This window comes from Phymastichus coffea, unplaced genomic scaffold (assembly GCF_024137745.1).
Source record: "Phymastichus coffea isolate CEN01 unplaced genomic scaffold, Cenicafe_Pcof_1.1 PCOF00116, whole genome shotgun sequence".
NCBI lineage: Eukaryota > Metazoa > Arthropoda > Insecta > Hymenoptera > Eulophidae > Phymastichus > Phymastichus coffea.
The window spans coordinates 291598-313178 of NW_026706927.1; the positions used below are offsets into that span (position 1 = coordinate 291598).

The window sequence follows — 21581 nt, forward strand, 5'->3', positions numbered from 1 at the left end:
ATTTGCATTTTAATACAATTTAAAAAAATAAAAAGATATATTTAGCATTATTTTTTCCTGTTCAATGTATATCCCTTTCATTGTAGAAAAAGCTTGATGTCCGCGGCTCTTGCGGTGTAAAAAGAGATAGACAATATGAGAAGGCGTCTCGAGCATAGATTGGCTTGGTCGTCGATGGCCGCCGTGGAGCATGCGCCCAACGAATATTCCGTGAGAACGAGGAGAAAAAGAGAGAAAGAGAGAGAGAGAGGATAGCCAGAGCGTCGTCTCGAAGACGACAAGGACGCAGTAGCCTCGGTGTGCGTTGTTGCGAGTGAGAAGGATACAGTCTGTCTGGCAAGCAGGCAGAAGCAGCCAGCAGAGAGTGAGTGTCGCGAATACGACACGGGCGACAGCGAACAGACTGCACAGAGAGGTTGCCGAGGGTAGCTGAAAGCTGGAACTTGCGGGTGCTGCTTCGCTGTCGCGCGCGCGTCCCCGTATAATAGTGTTCACGTCGACGGCCTTGAATCTCCTTAACTACAAGTATACGTAAAAAAAGAATAAAAGCGAACCGAGTCAAGCGTACGACAATCGTGAGTGTGCGCGAGTGTAAGAGATACCGTGGTAGTAGTAGCAGCAACACAAGTCTCTCTCAAGCCGCCGCCGCCGTCGCAGCCGCGAGATAAGCGAATGTAGCTGTCTACGGTGCAGCAGCAGCAGCAGCAGCAGCAGCAGCAGCAGCAGCAGCGACGGACAAAGAACGATAGCAGTAGCAGCAGAGCAGCAGTTATAGTATAACCTCAAAGCAGAGCACGAGCGAGTGTTGTTTGATTGTTCGAGTTCAGTTGATGGATGAGACTGGCAGGATGCTGCAGCACGGTGGATCGAACGTTGGTCTGATGGCCGGCAGTCAGGGCCAAGGTGGCCAGAATCAGCAGGGTTACGGCGGTATGGGTTCCGTTGACGGATCCGCAGCTCAGCCGCCCGATCAAGCGGTCGAAGCTAGGAAACAGGATATCGGAGATATTCTACAACAGATCATGAACATCACCGATCAAAGCCTCGACGAGGCTCAGGCGAGGTACGTGCGCGTGGATTCTTCTCTGCTACATATGTATACACACATACGCGCAAATACATACTCGTTCACGCATTGGAGAATGCGACGGTCAATCGGTGAAAGAGATGCTCGATGTGATTCTCACGGCGGTGCATATATAAGTTTCGTGTATACAAGTGTGTGTAAATGTTTTGGAGCGATTGACTCCGATTCGGTGTTTATTTCGGAGTTGGGCGTTTATTTAAATTTCAATTTTTAAGTGTGCCTGTGTTGTTGTTTCTATCCCTCAAACGTCATTGCAGTGAATGTTAAGTGTCATAGTACCGATTAGAAATATACGTCGCGAGGGGGGATGTTCATACGCGTATACTTACGTACAGCTGCAGTCAATTACAAACAAAAGCAGAAAGCCAATCTAACATAAATGGTTTTGATTGTTGCAGAAAGCACACGCTCAACTGTCACAGGATGAAGCCGGCTTTGTTCTCAGTGCTGTGCGAGATCAAGGAGAAGACTGGTAAATAACGAATATCTCACAACTATTTTTATCAGTCTCCAATTTTATTTTATACAATGCCTTTTCAAGTGGGCATTATCGAAAATTGCTTGATAAGCCTTATCGCGATTGAAGAGCGACACGAAATCTCGAGTGTCCTCTTCTCACGGGCAACGCGTGTCGTCAGTTGTTAGGCAGGTAGGCTAGGTCCAGGTAAAAACTAAAAATTTTCACCTGCTGCTGCCCAGTTGAAAAATTTTTACGCCTCGTCATTTCGACACTCGTAAATGTAATTTTAACGCTTCCGTGGTCGAGCGATGCGCAATTACACGCGCACGTAGCGAAGAAAGAGGGCGGGCGGGGGGGGGGGGGGGGGGCTAGCACCACCGCGCCCCACATCGCTCCCTTCGCTCGCTGCTTTGTTGTATCGGGAAATAAAGGAGTTTCCTCGGAGGGGCCATTCGTCGTGTAGTCGACACCTACGCACGTCGCGCTAGCGCACACCAAGATAGAGCGTCTTTTTCGAGATGATCTAAATCGAGAAACTCCGCTGCCTGGCCGCTTGCTCGCTCCGTTACGAAAACGCTTTGGCGGAATGGAGAATTTTAACTCGCTGTCGAGTGTCGAGGGTCAGATAGTCGACATCGGCGATGGGCTTTATGAGCGCCGTGAAAAAGTAGTAAAATACCTAGCTCCGGCGCGGCAAGTACCATGCCGAGCGGATCGTTTTATCGGTCGCTTTGTATAATCAGCGCGAAGAAACTTTGCAGGCAAGCATCGTTTGAGCTTCGCCTGGCGTTGACGGTCGCTTTGGCTAGGTCCGTCGTCGTCGGCGCGAACCCCGTTCCGTGGTCTTCGGAGAGCCAGCCGATCGAGATGCGAACTGAGCTGGGAGCGCGCGGCATATCGGATAGACCCGCGGTGCTCATCCCGGTTGTGAAAAACAAAGCGAAAGGGAATGAATGCCGACGCGTGAGGTATATACGCCAAGCGTCAACGGTGCGAACTCTGCAGCGCGTGGCAGGCCTATTGCAAATGCACCGGCCACCGTTCTAAGCTCGTGAAAAACATGCCATGACGCACTATTTTGGCGCGCGCGGTAATAAGGTGGTGCTCGCTCTTTTACATTTTGCGAACGAACGTTGAGCAATTACGTTCGATGTACAATAAATTGTTTCCAAGCCAGAAGCGCAGAAAAGGGGAATCGCCCCACGCGAGCAGGCGACGAAGGAAAAGGAAAGAGAAAAAGCTAACTCCTAATAACGCGTATATATCTATCTTGGTGGTATAACTAACGCTGTTGAGGGTAGACTCGAGTCGTATCTCTCTGGACCATGGGATCCCTGGCTCTCTTTCTCGCGGCGGCGCATCGCTCCCGCGGGAAAGCAGCTTTTCCGAATGCCGCCTAATCCTCCCCAAGGCTCTCTCTCCCTCTCTCTAGATGGCAGCGGTAGTGGGTGGCGAAACCCGAAAAGTCTAATAAGTTAGTCGCTCGTCTGTGCGTATGTGATTTTTCTAGAGCACAATGCCAATGGTATGCTAATGCCGTTACGTAGACTTGGAGAGATGAGATCCAGATACAGTGGTACGATATGAGCGATCCTCTACCTACGAGAGGAATGTAAAAGTGAGTTTCGGAAATAAGAACGTGCCGATTGCGGGCACTCGCTCCGATACATCAGTCGACAGTTTGCGAGATTAGGTTCGTTAAACCCGCGGCAACGTAAAACCGTCGCCGTCGTTGTCGCCGTCGTCGTCGTCGTCGTCGTCGTTGAGTTTCAAAAATACACCAAGTGATTCAGCCGCGTGACACTGTGTGGCGAGCGCGAGAAAAGCGTCGTTGGCAGACGTTTGGATTTCCCTCGTTAGCGCAGCGATGCGCAGACAATCGAAAAGGTCGCTTGGCCGTCGGCCGAAAAGCCAACGGGGGGGAACGAAAGAAATCTAATCGCGTCGAAGAATCTTATTCAGCGGCTGCGGCGGCGGCGGGCGGCCAGAGTCAACGTTCGGCGCATAAGATCGCGGCATGCAGATGGGCAAAGCGGCGAGCAGCAGTCAAGGTGAACGAGCTGAAAACGCAGTTCTTTCCCCTCCACCTGAACCGAAGATCTCTGGCTCGCGAGCTAACGAGCTGCAAGAGCGAGCGAACGAGTGAACGAGAGAGAGAGAGTGAAAGAGGGAGGGAGGGACGCTCTCGGGGAGGGATCGAAAGCTGGCGCGAATCGATGCGCGCAGCATTCCTTTTGTCCCACATATATGCGGGCGATATGCTCACGAACGAAAGAGAGAGAGAGAGAGAGAGAGAGAGAGAGAGAGAGAGAGAGAGAGAGAGACCAGAACAACAGCGCAGATTTTGTTCTCTCCCTTTTAGCCTTTCGCATACACGTGCAGAGAAGTCCTTTTGCAACGCTCCGGCCGTTCAGCCATGGAGAACGGACTTTTATTTAAAGAACGATTTTTCTTTTATTTAAACTTGTAATTGCAGGGCGAGACGCTGGGTGCCAAGGGTGACGAATTTTAAATCTGCAAAATCAAATTTCGAATAAAGGTTTGCGCATCCGATGAAGATTATACGCGAGGGACGCTACGGTTTAATTTTGTAACGTTGAGTGGAAATTAATGCAGGGTAGTTTGAACGATGCTTTAGGCTTGGAGGTTTATTTAATAGAACTCCAATACGGCGTCCTCAAATAACAATACCTTCATTCGTTGGAAATTCAATTGACGTTTATCGTGAAAAAAACCGCAATTATTATTCTCTCTCTTGTTTTTTTTCTTTTCGTGTAAAGCTCTTAGAAAACAAGTAGCAGTGGTAGTCAAGCGTGCAAACACCCAGTGCGCACAGTGACATCCCAAATATTTGGGGATTTCCGGGCGACTCTCAGATAAGCCATTCGGCAAATACTGTTTTTTCTGCTCTTCCACTGCTAGTCCGTTCGCGAGATCAAACCCATTGGCGAAAAAAAGGAGAAGTAGAGGGGGGGCATACCATGGCGTAAATCGCGCTAATGAATGTTCCAGCCGCGGAAAAAAGCGAAGGCAGACAGGCTAATGGCAGGGTTTTCGAGCACGCGTATGGGAATATAGCCGGTGATCGACCGATCGCGATCCAACGAAAAGTTCTATGAAAATCCAGCGTGGCGTCGTCGCGCGCATATTTATCCATCGAGCTCGCGGAGAAAAAATCGCGCGCGCGCGTTCATCCCGCCGATGAGCCGGGTAACCGTTCGATTCGACGGATACTCGAGCTCCTTGCTTTTCCAAACGAGTCCGCGAAACGCCGGCTTCTTCCCTGTCACGTCACTTAAACACGCGAAAATTGCTCCCGCGCGCGTTGCGAGGATCGATTCACAGCCGCCTGCCGCGCGATTTCGCCGCGCACACCTCGACTTTACGCGCGTGCGTGCGCTCCGATTGTCGCGCGCTCCCGATTGGGAGGCGCCTCTGGTGTGGTTTCGCGGTTCTCGTGCCTTTGGACGTCAATCGCGACGTTTCACGAATGGCAATCACTAGCTCCTACTGCGAAACCGTTCAACGGCACTCACCGACCGCGTACGCGTAGCTGTTCTCCGAAGACCACAGCAGACAGCCGAGAAGTGGCGCTCTTCTTCGTAATTTTTCGCTGGCACGCGCAGTAAAGAAGCAGACGAGTGCTCCGCGGGCAATCGCGGATCCAAGCGAGCAGGAGGCTAATTAGACTGCGTCGTTCTTTTAAAAAGTGCGTTTCGCCTCTGCGAAACCGGCCGCTACGCAGATCATCCTACCCATGTACTGGCTTCGCGTTGTTGCCCGTCTGTCGCTTTTAATCGTATGCTAATTTCATGGAGATTACGCGAGCGGAGTTGTGTTTCTTTTTTCTTTTTTTATGGTGTTTCTCTTTTTATGATTGTTATTCACTGCCATTTTAGTCGTAGGTAATCGAGTGCTGCATTATGCAGCTACAAAAGTCTTCGACGGTAAATGCAAAATGTTATATCGACTAATTGCCCGCTCATTGTGCATCTCTGTAAACTCAATAGCCTCTAAAAATACTTGCACGATCGAAGCTTCGCTGAATATCTTAAGCCGTGGTATATAAATAGTAAAAGCGAAACAGATCGGAACAAAAGCAGATTCAGAGTGACAGGTGAATGGAAGAGAGAGAGAGAGAGAGCCTATCTCGTAATGCGATTCGACCTCGCGAGCGCATCTCGTTATGCGAGCACGGCAGAGTCAACAATAGCTTCATTGTTACAGCCTCGTTGCAATTATAGCTCCTATCAAAAATACGGAAAAACAGGTGGCCACACTACTGGCATCTTTGGAAAATGGCAAGTGCACATACATACACAACACATACACAGAGGAGCATAACGGGTCGCTCGTAAAAACACCGTAAACTCGCACAGCAACAGGTCCCGTGTGTCTGGCGGTGAGAGAGAGAGAGCTTATTGGCACTCCCTCGCGAAGCACTGCTAAGATGCGGCGAGCAGTAGTGTTGCGGAGTAACGAGTATTATCCAATGTGTAATCGGCGCTGGTTATTGCACTTGCGATTAGCGACGAGCACGCGCGGGCACCCGTTCGCGCCGCTCTGGTTAACGAGGCTTCTTTTTTTTTTTTTTTTTTTTTTAATTCTCACCGATCGCTTATTATTCTCTATCGCCCGTGAGATTTTTTTACGAGCCTCGTTCGGATTGAGCTTTTATTTTCCATTTATCAGCGAGAAAAGCAAGTGGATTCATTTTTTTGACGGGGAAGGGGGGGGGGGGGGGAGAGGTTTGCTTCGGGTAAAGGGGCTTTTACGAGCATCTGAATTGGGTGCTTTATTCGCGAGATGTTCAATTATCACGTTATCGATGGGGTATAACCGGGATAGTTTGTGCGATCTGTTTTTATGACGAATGGCAACTTTGTACGACGCAATTCGCTGCGGTTAGATCAAATGTAATTGCATCTCCAGCACTTCAGAATGATTTTTGAATGACAATAATTCTTAAATCATTCGCGTCGACAATAACAATCCATTTGTCGACAGAAAAGTTGATTAGCGTGTATACAACGACCGACGGAGTAATTTCGCGAATTCAGCTGTATGCCAACTAAAATAGAAGGCTTTCTGGAAGCTCAACAAAGCGTCTAGATGCGCACAACCTTGGAAGGAAAAATGTAATCTCAAGGAAAACCAGGCAGAACAAATAGATTCGGAAAGATGACAAAAGGCAATCTCCGGAAAGGAAAAGCTGCGCGGCGATAAACTGCAAGCAAGTAACGTCAAGCTTTGCGCTGCTTGCATACATATCGAAATCAAAAACTCGGCTCGCGGGAGGTGTGCACATGTGTGTAGCGAGTACAGTATGCGTGTGGGCCCTCGCGCGGTGTTATCGTTTCTCTCTCTCTCTCTCTTTCGGTCTCTCCCTTCGTGGATTCGAATGCATAATGCAATAGCCGAGCTTTCGCCGCGGTAAAAAGAACAAGAGATCTGACGTGCATATCGAGAGGCGACCAATTTGTCCGTCACGGCCGAAAAGCGAGTAGAGTCTTGTTAGCGGCCGGATTTCCGTCGCAAGTTTCTTCTCTTGTCAACGCTCGCGTCGTCGACGTCGCGTGCCCGCAGCGAAGAAGAAGACGGCGACGACGACGACGACGACGACGACGACGACGATGTCTAAATTACGAGACAACTTTGCTGGCGCCGAAAGTGCTTGGCGCCCATAAAAGTAACGCTTCGCTTGCTTCTCTCTCGCAGCGGCGGACAAACGGAAGCTCTTGCTCTCTCGCGAGCGAGCGAACAAGCGCGCGCGCACGGATGGATTATTATTGCGCTCGCGACGGCGAAAAAAGACAAAACAAGAATCGAGCTTTTTGTGCGCGGGCTAGAACGGGGAGCGGAGGGATCGCGGCTCTCTTTGTTGTTGTTGACTGCACTGCGGCTTTTTATTGGAGGTGGCAACCACACGCACACACGGCCGCCTGATTTATATCGCGCCCTTCCCTTGTGAATGCGCAATTCGAGCGTGCAATTTTCTCTCTCTTTTTTTTTTTTCTTCGCGAACATCCGTTTTACGAAGCGTAGCGTTCCTCCCTAAGGACTTGGGCGAAGAAGAAGAAGCGATATGTTTATCGGCTGCACGAGTCGCGTCGTAAATATTACCGCCAGTACTTCACTCTTTTGAAAAAAATGCACATGGTTGGTCGTTTTCAAAAACAAAAAGCTCGCCTAGTTTTTCGTACAGGAGTTGCTGCACACGCATCGATTCCGAAAAGCGCTTTTTCGCCCCTCCCTGGGTAACAAACGGGCTTGGTGGGGAGTGAGAGCGCCGCGCAAATACGCACGCTTCCGAGAGAGAGAGAGAGAGAGAGAGAGAGGGTGGATATACGAAAGAGAGAGAGAGAGAGAGGGTGGATGTACGAAAGAGAGAGAGAGAGAGAGAGAGAAAGCCACTCGATCAATACGCCACGCTCACTCGCACACAGCCGGCGCGCGGCTCGCTATATTCGCTTTTGCTCACGTTCGGTCACCTCGCGCCGTAGACGCCGTTGCTGCCTGAAATTTTCAACGGAGTGTATTATTACATCTCCGAAAACACAATATTTTTCACGGTCGTGAGTTTTTCTTTCTTCTGCTCTTTTTCGTCGGCGCGAAAAAATGTGATCTCGCGGCATTTAGCGTTCTTTAATACACGAACCAACTCCCTACCCTCAACGAAAAAGACAACGTCGTACGTTTCCTCCGTTTTCTTGGAAAGACGGGAAAAAATTTACCGTAGACACTGTCCGCGAGCTTTTTTCGGCCGTCATTCGCTACACCTGCTCTGTATATTGAAAAAAAAAAAAAAAAAAAATAGGAATAGCCGGCGTTCAGATGGATTTTATTATTGGCTCCGACGTGAAAGCCGATTGCTTTCTCTCTCTCGTTCATTCAGCCCGCACGAGCTCTTTCTCTGGCACGACGTCGAGGAAATTTCGGCTGACGCGGACTACGTATTGTCCGCTAGATGGATACGAGCGTCGCTCGGCCGATGCGATTATCACGGCAGCACGCATGGTCCATGGCGATCGCATTGGTGTAATTTGCAAGCCAAAGCGATCCGCGGCGATATCTACGTTGTTTCACTGCCACGCGTCGGCTCTCCAGAGCAAGATCACGCCAATAGGTTGCCGTCGACCGGCTAAAGTAACGCAGCTTCACGTCGAGTCAATACGCCGCTTATATCAATCCCAGGCGCAATTCGAAAGCGATAATCGAAAAATTCCTCGGTCCTTTTCGCCACGTCGCGCTTAATTTTGCTCGCAACAGCAACAGCAAGAGCGGGGGCGGCAGCGCGTAGACAGAGTGGTAGGGTAACTCGGTCGGCTCTCCCTTTATTCCGTACGCCGCTGCGAACGGGCCATTTTCCGGCATTCCTGCCATTCTAACGCCCAAGCGTTTTCATTAGACTCCACCGCCACTCGCACTTTATAAAGGACTCTCACGAGTACTCGCAGAAATTCGCGCGTGCTTCGTGTGACCCCTCCCCCCTCCCTCTCAACCTTCTCATCCGGCAATGTAAAGTTACGCACTTTTAAGGAGCTTTGGAATTTGCAGACAGCCGAGAGGGGGGAGGGGACGAACGAATGAAATCGTCGTTCGCTTATTTATAATCATTCTTTGCTCTTGTAGCCTTAGCATAAAATCGGTGATCATTGCAGATGTATAGAGTGTATCCGACACGTGGTCATAAGTGCATCCGTTCATAACGCGCAACAGCCACGTACAGACAAAATACACTCGCGAACAATCACTTTTGGCTGCCACTGCTGGGACGACGTTTACGACGTGTTTTACGCGATCAAAACCGTCCCCCGTAACAATTATTGGTCTATTTAGCGCTCGTAAAAATTTTATACCCTACAGACCGCGTGTGTATGTATGTGTGTGTGTGTGTGCGTATATATATATATATATATATATATATATATATATATATATATATATATATATATATATATGCGCGCGTGTGTGCGTGTGTGTTTCGCAAGCCACTCAGTCAACTTGGCGTCGTCCGCTGGAAAACAAAAATTCGGCGAAAGCAATAGCGTCGCGTGGGTCGGAAAAAAAGCAGCAGAAGAATAGGCGGGCGCAATATGTTGCCCGGCGAGTTTATATGGCACCCGACAAACATTAAAAATTACGCGTACCCGGTGCAGCGGCAAGTTGCAGTCGTTGCGAGCAGCCGGCGCGGCAGCGGCATCGGCCCTCTCAACTTGTCCTGTGATTTACGACGCTACCAAGATTAAACGCGAAACTCCGTTTCTCGCGCGCGCACGAGTCTCCTGCCCTCGCCCGTTATTGGATTTTTCGGGCTCTTCGGGAGAGGCAGAGAGGCGCGATAAGTGGATTTTCATGATTCGTCTGTGTGCGCGCGCGATGGATTAAAGCCGGCTCTCCATCGACGGGGCATTTTGACGTGGAATCAACGGACACGGACGCGTCGCTCGCGGTATTTGATGCTCGCCCGCGAGGGTATTGCACTGCAGCGCGACAAGTAGGCGTACGGAATGTCGGCGGATGCTCTTCGCGGCGGAGATGGTCTTTAGGCTCGCAGAGGTTCTCGAGAAGTGCCGTATTCCTCGAAGCCGTTTCTCTTGCTCGGCGTGTTCGTACAATCAACGAATCGTCCGTTGGAAAAAGAAAAAGCGTGATGCGTGTGCGGTGGGCACACGACGCGAGGCGCATAGCGAGGCCGCAATGACAATGGGGCGGTTGTTCGCGCGCGAGCATCATCGTCGGCTGCTTTTCATGAATTCACGCCGCTGCGGGCGTGGGGCGGCGCCCGCGATCGTAAAAGCTTAACTGCCAGTAAACTCAGCTTTACGCGCTTGTAAGGATCTCCCCATACTCGAACGGCCGAACTCTCTCTCTCTCTCTCTCTCTCTCTCTCTCTCTCTCTCTCTCTCTCTCTCTCTCTCTCTCTCGCTCTCGCTCTCTTTCGTTCGTTGCAGCTGTTTTAATTGTCGTGTGCAAAAAGTTATAGACGCAAGCTCTCTGTTTATGGGAGCTCTATCGCCCCCCACCCCCGTAAAAAAAGCTCGCGATAAAAGAGCTGGCCACGACGGGAGAGGGAAATTGATTCCTTTACGATCGGTAAATGTCCTTTATACGCGCTCGTATATTCGGAGCTTTTATACGATGCTGCTGCTGTGGCTGATAGTGGGACGAACTTTAGCGCGCGCGAGAGAGAAAGGCAGTGCTACTTTTATTACGAGACCGATCGTGATCTACTCGCTAATTTACATTGCAGCCCGTTTGCAGACAAGCGCCACATTTACGACTCTCTCTCTCTCTCTACGGTTTGTCATTCGTTATTTAAGAATTGGGTTTTTTTGCAGTGCTGTCGCTGAGAAACACGCAGGAAGAGGAGCCACCGGATCCGCAACTGATGAGGCTGGATAATATGCTGATTGCCGAGGGTGTCGCTGGCCCGGAGAAGGGCGGCGGCGCCGGTGCCGCCGCGTCGGCATCGGCTGCGGCCGCCGCTGGGCCAACTGGACAACCTGACAATGCCATCGAGCACTCGGACTATCGCGCCAAGCTCGCTCAGATCCGGCAGATCTATCATCAGGAGCTCGAGAAATACGAGCAGGTAGAAGACAACGCCTGCAAAATTACTGGGACGCGCACGATCGCGAGCTTGTGCGCAAACGCTTTCCGACGCTCTTTTCTTTTCGCGCGGCTGCGATTAAAGCTCGATAGTTGGCTCTCGTCCTTTGGCGCGAATTCAATATTACGTTGCTGCGCCTCGAATTCCGAGAACGTCGATGCGTACGATCGGATTGTATGCTAAATGGCGCGAATGCCCCGCGATGCGATCGTAATTTTCGTCATTTTGTTTTTCTGTTCTTTGCGACTGCGGAGGTAAGCACGAGAATATATCCAAATATATGCGAAAATCAGTCGAATTATTAATTGCTTCCGTGCGCGCGGAAAGTTCGAGCTGCGCGGGCGAAAAATGCATTACGCGAGATGGCGCGTTCCTTAAAAATGCATAAACTCGGTACTCTTGAAACAAAGCCACACGGTCGCCATAAACAACAGCTTCTCTGAATAAATTTTTCATTCCGTTCTGTCTCCTCTCTCTAACTTTTACTTTATTTTTTTGTCGAAAAGCAAAATAAAGATGGAGTCAGTCGAAATAACCCGCAGGCAGCAACCGGGAACGGAAGGAGAGCTGATCCACCAACTTCCACCCCCTTCCCAGTCTCCTCGTTGCTACATTCAACTTGGGGGAGAGAGAATCCATTCCGAAATTGCAAAGTCCTTCCTCCCACCACCCCCCTCTTGCCAGGCGAGCGAACGCTCGAATACTGATATCGAGCAAAGTCCTACCCTTAAAACCGGCAGCCACTGGCGAATAATGCATTATTCTCTCGAGCCACGTTCTTCTCCTGGCTTGCTCTTTTGCTGCTCCACGCAATTTCCAGCTTCCCTTCCAGCTCCTCCCTCCCTCCCTCCGAACGCTCCAAGCGCAAGCTTTTATTTACCTAATGCTCAGACTTTTCGAATGGACTGCGACTAACTTTCTTCTTTTTTTCTTTTACTTGTCTGAGAATTTTTCGGGAACTGAGCGAAGATATTTTTCTTTTGAAAGATTAAGGATTTTGTTTCACTGCCGTTTTCGTTCGATTATTTTATCGAGGTCTCTGGTAAACAACATTTACTATATCGAACGATACGCTAACGATCTTTCTTTGATGCGTAGGCCTGCAATGAGTTTACTACTCACGTCATGAACTTGCTGAGGGAACAGAGCCGCACTAGACCCATCACGCCTAAGGAAATTGAGAGAATGGTGCAAATTATCCACAAAAAATTCTCCAGCATTCAGATGCAGTTGAAACAATCGACATGCGAGGCGGTGATGATATTGAGAAGTCGATTCCTCGATGCTAGGTACATACAGCCTCCTTTTTTCCGTTTTAGTTATATATGATAAGTCCAAGTACTAAATTTGCTTTTTTTCAGGCGCAAGCGAAGAAATTTCAGCAAACAGGCTTCTGAAATTCTGAACGAATATTTCTATTCACACCTCAGTAATCCTTATCCGAGTGAAGAAGCAAAGGAAGAACTTGCCCGAAAGTGTGGCATCACAGTTAGTCAGGTAACTGGCGATTGCAATCAACGGAACCGAGTTATGTTCAATTTTAAAAATTAACTTTCTCTCTCTCTCTCTCTTTCTCTCGCGCGTACGCGCATTTTAGGTGTCTAACTGGTTTGGCAATAAGAGGATACGTTATAAAAAGAACATAGGCAAGGCGCAAGAGGAGGCCAATTTGTACGCCGCTAAAAAGGCAGCCGGTGAGTTTTCATCAACATAAATAGATTTTGCTACCAATAAAAAATTTAACTAAAACATTCTACAAACTGCGTCATCGTCGTTATTGTTCTCAGCCATGTTCAATTATATACAGCCGAGAGTATGTGGCATAAAAACGAGAAGGAAATAGTAGCGCGCTAGTTTCTTATTGCTGTAAATCATTAGGCGCGTGAGTTAGTGCACATAGTTACTCGTTCCCTCTTTCTTGTGTGCAAGCGCGTGGCCTATTATTGTGCCTGTCAATAAATCAGAAGCTGAGCAAAAATAAAATGAGATACTTGCCCATATCTTTGTCGACTTGTTCCTTGCCTAGAAGCGAGAAAGTGCCTAAACTAAACTTGTTTATTAGCTCGTATTTTCTACTTTTCAAGTCAAACAGAACAAAAAGGATGAAACGAAAGAAAGAAAGATAAAATGTGAGAGGAGGTGAGCAAGCAAGCTATTTCCTTCCGCGCATGGTCGCGCTTACGTCTCGACTCAAACTTCGACGAGGAAGTGTGAATTTCCGAGTGGAACTTGCGCTCTGAATAATAACGACTGATCAGAAACTAAGTTAATACCTACGCGTGAGATTGCACGAGAGAAACTTTTAAATATGACACTTGAAAGTTTTGTTTTCCTCGAGAAATATGTTTGCGTGAAATAAGATTACGCCGTATTTCCCCGCTCGTCACTTGTCTAACGGATTGAAAGCAACTTTGTTTAATGAAACAAGACGTATTCGTAATCTTGCACACCCGAGACTGTCGATAAAAAGAGAAAAGCACCTCCGCGTGGTGACACGTTGTAAGCACAGCGATTGTTTCTACAGCAGCTTTTGCAGGAGCCTCGCCGTACAGCATGGGAGGCGCGAGCCAAGGCACCCCAACGCCAATGATGTCGCCAGCGCCGCCAGGTGCCCCACAAGACATGGCGGGCTATGGCATGGGTATCAATGGAAGTGATTATGGCTCGCAAGGCTACAACGACGGCTCGATGGGCTACGATCCTATGCACCAGGTAAATTACCCGAGGGAACGCCAGCGCAGCCATGACTACGACGATGAGTAGACACGGTAGTGAGCTGGCATTTTTTATGTTTTTTTTTCTCTTTCTCTTCCTAATCAATCTTGTAACTTTCTGTCTTCTTTTATACGCAATATCGCACGTATATTTACACGCACGCAACATTCTGATATTTATTTTTGTTCCTCTAGGCAAAGCTTGTAGTGTAGATGACTGCATGTCTTGGCTTTTCACATCGATTTTTTCTAAAAACAGAACAAAATAAAGAAAAAAGTCGGCCGACTCTTGGTCGTGAGTTTTTCACGTACGTAATTATCTGGAGAGTGCGTATATTAGTGTGAGAGTCGTGGTGCATGATGTACGTGCACGTATGCGCGAGAAGGGGAGAAGGGGGAGAAGAGAGAGAGAGAGAGAGAGAGAGAGAGAGAGAGAGAGAGAGAGAGAGAGAGAGAGAGATGTCTTTACGTGACTTTGCACGCGGCTTGGATTAAACGCAAGCCAAAGTTCACAGTCTAACTTCGTTTCGGAATTCCCGGGGCTTCCTTTTACTTCTTGTTGCGCCTTAAATTACCGCGCGCACTCACGCTCTGCAAAGTTTTTATCTCGTGAGACCATTATTGTCGCGAGAGATCATTATTGCTTGCCTGTCCAGCCATCGTATTTTCCTCTTTCCTTTTCTTTTAAAGTTAAATTTTTTTGCTTTCATTTTTCTCTTTCTCTCGCAACTATCAACATTCACCTAATAAGCTAGTTTCGTATGGAGACGACGTTTGCTCGTAAAGATGTTGGAGCACGCGCGTGTGTATTCGAACGCGACGGCGTGAGGAGGACAAGGAGGAGGGTCGAAAAGAGAGGAACGGGCGGTGAACACGACAACGTCGGCTATAAGGGTTGGTAGGCGGCCGTTAGCACTATAGCGAATAACCAGGTTGCTTAGTATGCATTGGAGTTGCAAAGTCACTTTTTTAAGCGAGCCCGACGCTCTCACATAATAGTGGACTGCTCCCTGTGCGCGCGCGCGCGTGTATGTTTGGAAAAGTATATGAGAGTGTCGCGCGATTGTGAATGAATATTCTTTCCATACTTTCGTGTTGTCATTGATAAAAAATTTCTAAGGAATTTTATTTTCTTTTTCACGTGGCAGTAATTATTAAAGTTCTTTTTCTCTCATGCTATTAATACTAACAAAGTTCACAATTGCCTACTGTAACGGCTTCTCTTATCATTACACGAGAGTCTAACACAACAGTAGTAAAAGTTGATTAAATGTAATTCTTATTTATAATAAATTGAACACTGTCTGATCTTATTATCTTGCTAAAAGTGCAGAATTAACAAGCCTTGAACTGTGTTTGTTGCAACGGAAATGCTAATTTAATCTTTCTATTTTTTTCGTCTTCATACAAACTAACCATTTTTAAGAACATTCTCTTGGAACAGTCAAATCAAAAAACTTATTTTCGTCAAAATTTTCGATTAATAGTATTAAATTAATATTATTATTAGTAGTGTACGTTAAAAATCTCGAAAATGACATATAAATAGTAGAATATGGTTTAACTACACGAAAATAGTGAAAAAATTGATAAAATCGTATTATGTCTTAAACTTTTGTGCGGACCGCACTATTATATAGGTGTGCGATTAGCACAGTAAGAGCTTAGTAGCTATAACTTTTCACTGAATAGTAGTATCTATATTTTTTATTATTTTAGTTGACTCTTTAACATCTCCACAATAACTCGTTAGTTTTTTGAAAATTAACTTAACCTATCTGAGACGTGGTAAAAAAAGTGAAATTATATTTAATTTTTTTCCGCTGTGTAGGTAATGAAAAGAAGGAATTAATTTTCGAAGTTAGAAAAAATATAAAGAAAACTGAATTTCAAGAGAACGTCCTTAGAGCGAACACTAGATAATCGTAATATTTGTAATATTTTTAAGAGACTCTTCATCAACAATTACATACGACAAAATTATTTTGTTGCAAGCACAGTTCTGTAACATACGTTTTGATCGCAAATCTTTAATACTCTGATAAATTACAAACTTTTCGTATCAGTCTCAATTTGCAAATATTTCTGAACTGACAATAGAATTGATAAGATTTCATGAGAAAACGAACGTGCGCGCATTTCATTCTGTTGTTCTCGATTAATTTCCCTCAATTAAAGATCAATCCTGTAATAAAAAAAAGTGTACAGTAAATGAGAGTTTCACAAGAGTAATAATAATCGAGGAACCCGTGTTATATTTTTACAGTGACGCGACACAAGGCAATATGTCGCATAAGTGTCATCCGGGCCTATGAGACGAACCTCAGCTCTCCGAGCCGACACGGAACCTTGCGTCCGTTGCAACAAGCACAAGTTTTTACTAGACTGCAAAAACAACACAAAACAAAAAACCATATATATATATCGATCAAGTCACTCAAATGTCCTTTAATATTGTTTCGTACCTCGATTTTCTTTGTGGTCCGAGACTGATCGAATTTGGTGTGTGCAATAGACTCAATGCAGAGTGAATGTCGCGTATGCTTTGAGACGATACGAGACAATAAGTTGATTATAAGAATCTCGCATCTTTTCAAACATCCGCGCTTAATATATACCGTCAATCAAAAGTTTTCCTGTATACTGCGAGCTGTCCTTGAAAGGAAAAACTTCAATAATGTCGTTATGTCAGGTTGTTAGGTGTCTTTAATTAAGTGTGCAATAAGATTTGGTAACGAAAAAAAAACTTAGGATATATTGTAGTTTTTATCCTTAACCAATCATACACATAGCCGTAGTGACTAAATAGACGTATGGGTATATGTATAATTCGATATAATGATTGATTACGAGAGCGAGAATATGGATTTAAAGGGCGATGCCAATTCGCGGCAGTTGAAAAAAGAGCATGTATATCAGGTTGCATGTTGTGAATTATTATACACAGTGCTCATTGAACGCGGGAAGCACCTGTTTATTGTACTTGCCTTTCACCTAATGTTATTTCTTGTTTCAGTCGCATAGATGAGCAAATTATATTTCTCTTAGAAAGTGTTTTGTTTTTTGTAGATAGGAATGAGTTTTTTTTCGAAGTGCAGTATGAAAAAAAAAAAAATAGTTGAAAAGGAATCTTCGAATGTTTTTACACGAGAAATAATGACACGCAGGGCAAGGCAATGGTCTGGATGCAGCAAGGCCGCGAGCCGGTGCCGGAGTTTCCTCCACTGCACCATGGCGCCGAGTCCGCCGACTCGGACTCCGATCGGGAGAGCAACAGCAAACCGCGCGTCTAAAAAGCACACGCAAACACACTCCCTCACACTCTTCTTCGTTTTTATTTCGTGTCTTACTGTCCGGATTATTATTCTGGTACATAGCATTATCGATGTTTTCTTTTTTTGGTTACAAACAAAGCAGACTTTAAAAGAAAGGGAGAGAGAGAGAGAGAAAGAGAGAGAGAGAGAAAATTAATTGTACATTGCTTTAAATTGTTGTATCGTTTCATGACAGATTCTTTTTGTCTTGTCTTCGAAAGTTTTTATTACACATGCGATTCAACTAGCAGTTTATAAAGCGTAAACACATTGTAGAACTGAAGAGATATTATACGGTGACTCTCCGCAAAGAGCATCGCGTACGGATTAGTTACTATCGCATACGCTGAAACAATTTCACGAAAGCGTCCACTATATGCTTCACTACTCGTTTTCTTTTTTTATATGTAAGCTGTATCTCTCTACGCTTTTCTGTGCCTTCTCATCGCATACTGTATTGTTATTATTATTACTATAATTTTTATTATTACTATCATTCATTTATAATCCACTATATTTTTAATCTTTTTCGATTAATATTATTATTCGCATACAGTATAATTTAGTAATTAGCTGTAAATCTCCCAATTTTGCACTCGCTTATTATTGTATACGTCCTCATTGTCATGAATATTATATATCTGTATGTGGCAACCAATGCAGGTATCGAGCGCGTTATCAAACATTCAGCCATATTTCTCTTTTTCGTTCCGTGCTAACAGACTAAAGAAGATCGAACTTTGATTATATCGATGTGTTATCGTTATTGGGTGTGTCTTTTTTTTCCTTTTATTGTACTCGCCATTACACTGTGAATTTGCTTTATCACTGTCGCGATAGAAAATTATATGCTGAGGATCAGATACTGTATATAGAAATTGACTTTTATGACCGAGCGATGAGCACGGAACTTGACATTAAAGTTTTGCTTTCTTACAAATGTTCATTCACATTCATTTTTTTTAAACATTGATTTGTCTTTATTACCCTCCCCTTATCATTTTATTCCTTGATTGCGCTTGTTACGATTTTTTATATATGTAAGTCAGACATGCATATTTTGTAGCCGTTACTTGTTTTGTACTAAAATTTATGTAATTCATGTTATTTATTTTATGTATAATACGTACTGTGAATTTTATTGGACTGTGATCTTATCTGAATGACGTACGCGATCTGTCCAATCATGTACCGTAGCATTGTTGAAAATAAGCGAAAGGGTAAAAAAAATACGGCAGTTTCCGCTGGGTGCTTACGTGGAAGTTGGTTAAAGGGACAGAAGTGGCGCTGGTAGAGGTGCGTTTAGCATAAAATCGATGAACTTGCAAAATTGTTCTTTGCGGGGTCTGATAACTTGTGAGTCTATCTCGATTTTATAAAATTTATAAGAGAAACGAGGTACGGATAACTTTACAAAAAAGCAGCAAGAGTCTGATACAGTTTTAATAATGCGTTGCTCTTGTTGCATTTATAGAGTGAATGAAGAATTCGAAATTAATTATTTATTCGATGAAGAGTAACGGATAAATAATAACGGATAGAGGCGGGAAATGAAATTACCCATGCTGTTTGTAGACATTTTTAATGAGGGATAATTTAATAAGTCTAGATTTTTATCTCGTTACTCGATTAAGCTTTGCGATAGTCTTCGGCAATATGTTGGCAAAAGGAAGCGAAGCTACCAAAGTAAAACAAAAAACTTGTATTACTCGGCCGAACTTTACACTGCAACTTGACGTTTGCTTTCAGGAGCTGTCGCCTTGAAATCCTTAGGAGACAAGAGCCAACAATCACGCAGAGCAAAACAACTCTTAGAGACAGCGTACACACACATACTGTTAAAGACATACTAAAATACTAAAAGAAAACACACAAAAAAAACAAAAAAAATTAAAAAAGAAATAATAATTTAAACAAACGCTCGCGCAATCTGATCACCCTACTATCTGTGATCTCAGGCTCGTCGACCACACGACGAGTTATACGAACTAAACTCGATATATTCAATAAGCTCATTTAAGATTTAACGACGGACGGCCCGAAACCACTGAGCACTCGCAATAACCCTCCCTGTACTCCCTTCTTTCCACCCCCTACCCCAACTTCCTCTTTAAAAGTTCTGTCTGCACACGCCTACTTGAAAAGAACGACGTGATACTTATCAAAATGAATCGTATATGCTTCCACACAGGCAAGTGTTTTTAGATATTATACATTAGTGAGATCATGTATCTTACGAGTCTCGCAAAAATACTTTGTCGATGATTAAGGAGATATCAAGATCCAGTGAAAACCAATCAAATTTTCAAAAGTAAACTTAAAGAAGCGCATGTGTATACATACGAAGTGAATTCATATACAGTTAACTTCCCGTCAGTTTAAATAAAAAAAAAAAAAGAAACAAAAAACGATAAAGGAGACGTATACGAGAAAAAAATACATTGTTTTTTAAATCTTTTTATAAGGTTTTTCATGGCTCGATAATAAAATGCAAACAATAAAGCTGAGGTTAGATACTCCTGGTTTCGGTGCATCCACGGTAGACTTTTTTCAGAAATAAAGAAAAAAAGATTAAATAAAACATACGTTTAAAGTAAAAGCAGAATATAAAACGTAAGAGCGGAGTTTAATGAAGCAATGGTCCTGCGACAAGACACAACTGATGTATACGATTTTTCAACATGAAAATATTATATTATATAGCTATACATATGGAAAAAAATATAATGAAGAGGATATAGTCTCTAGGAAACAAAAAAAATTTTGCGTAAATCGTTTAAGAAACATTGTAATAATTATACATGTATATATATATGTATATATATATACATATATATACACATATATATAACTTATATTATCGTCACGGTTGGTTATTACTTCAGTTATAATTGCCATTATTATATATATATTACCACTCTATTGTGATTATTAACATTATTGATCTTTTATTATTGCTATATTATTATTGCTATTATTTTTTATCGTCATTGATAAAATATACTATTATACGACGTGCGCAACGAGATAATTTTTTGAAATGTAAGTCAAAATTATTTTGTACCACGAACGAAGGACATGTACGCATTGCATACATATACACTTGAATCCGTTCCATGCCTGAATATGCGAGAAATTAATTTTTATATGAAAAATAATGCGATGAACATTGAAAAAATCATACTGTTTAGATAATTTGATGACAAAAAGCGCGCAATATTATTATAATTACATAATGATTATCATTGCTATTATTATCTTGAATCATTAACTGCAATTATTAAGTAGCGCGTAGAAGGATGATATCCCTTTTATTGTATAAAAAATGACGAAAAAAAATTGAAAAAAGCAAAGGTGCGATTAGGTGGTTATCTCTATTGTTAATAAATACGTCGCATGCGAATTGTAGTAAGGCTAATGATTGATTTTTACCTATTGGAAAGATAATGAAAATCTGCTTTGAGGCCTCATCACTTACTATACTATTATACGCATTGCATATAAATCTCTCATGTATATTTTGCATTCAGCAGCTACTTTCTCGAAGCTTCATTTTTTAAAAGAAACATGTACCTTAGAAGAGCGCAAGGTACAAAATCAATTTTTGGCCTAAACGTCGATTTCGTAGCGACAAGTACAAGTGCATTGTTGCACAGCTAGTATACGAGAAAAAAATTAAAAAAAAGATCGCCTAGTGGTCGCTGAAAGCGTATCCTTGAACGTCCCTTAGGCAACTCTAAACCTTTATTGAAACTAAAACAAATGAAAAAGATGAAGTAAATAAAGAGAAAATAAAATAAAAAGGATGAAAAATAATCGAGGACATTTAATATTCGTGAAGTATGCGGTATAAATTTAAACTATATTCATATACCCAGCGATTTTTGAGACGAGAAATAAAAAGAATGCATTGCCTATCTATCTTCTTCCTAACTATACTTTTGTCATATGGAGTCTTATAGGTAAAGAATAAAAAAAAAGTGTCGCCGCTCCTTGTGCGAATGATGTTTCTCCAATCTACCGCAAGTTTTTTGCATTTACGTTTTCATACTTTCTGAATTGTAAACGACATAGGGGGAAAAAGCGCCAGATGTAATGGAAGAAAATCAAACTCGAACCGAGCTCCGAGCACGTGCAACTGCAAAGTCAATCTTAATGGTCCGAAATTGACATTTTTTATTATGCGATTAATATAATAATAAGGAATTTGAGGCATCTCTGAGGGATCGGTGAGAGTTTGGAGCGGTGTTTCGTGATACGAAGGTATACCACAATGAATCATTGTATCGAATGAAATCATTATGATAACTAAATAAAATTCTTAAAAATTTTTGTCATGATTTATTTCAATCACTACCTCACTTTCTCCTCGTTTAATTTATCCATTGAGTTT

General features: G+C 44.0%; 1 protein-coding gene across 8 annotated transcripts; it reads left to right on the forward strand.

The window, feature by feature from the left end:
* The first annotated feature begins 301 nt into the window (after positions 1-301).
* Positions 302-21495, forward strand: LOC131670806 (homeobox protein extradenticle). Of its 8 annotated transcripts, none has more exons than XM_058946740.1 (8): positions 302-1063; positions 1486-1559; positions 10889-11142; positions 12259-12449; positions 12522-12657; positions 12758-12854; positions 13685-13872; positions 16944-21495. In XM_058946740.1, exons 1-8 carry the CDS (start codon positions 831-833, stop codon positions 17343-17345), a joined length of 1575 nt encoding a protein of 524 aa, XP_058802723.1. In that variant the 5' UTR covers positions 302-830; the 3' UTR covers positions 17346-21495. The 8 variants fall into 8 exon arrangements, with proteins under 8 accessions (XP_058802723.1, XP_058802724.1, XP_058802725.1 ...); XM_058946741.1 differs by having other exon boundaries at positions 307-1063; positions 13697-13872; XM_058946742.1 differs by having other exon boundaries at positions 308-1063; positions 17042-17311.
* The last annotated feature ends 86 nt before the right edge of the window (positions 21496-21581 follow it).

Bases quoted from the DNA above. Each gene is read 5' to 3' on its own strand.
- LOC131670806 (XM_058946740.1), top strand. From the start codon at position 831: ATGGATGAGACTGGCAGGATGCTGCAGCACGGTGGATCGAACGTTGGT. The intron at 12,658-12,757 runs GTAACTGGCGAT...CGCGCATTTTAG, and splicing joins GTGGCATCACAGTTAGTCAG to GTGTCTAACTGGTTTGGCAA. The intron at 12,855-13,684 runs GTGAGTTTTCAT...TTGTTTCTACAG, and splicing joins CGCCGCTAAAAAGGCAGCCG to CAGCTTTTGCAGGAGCCTCG.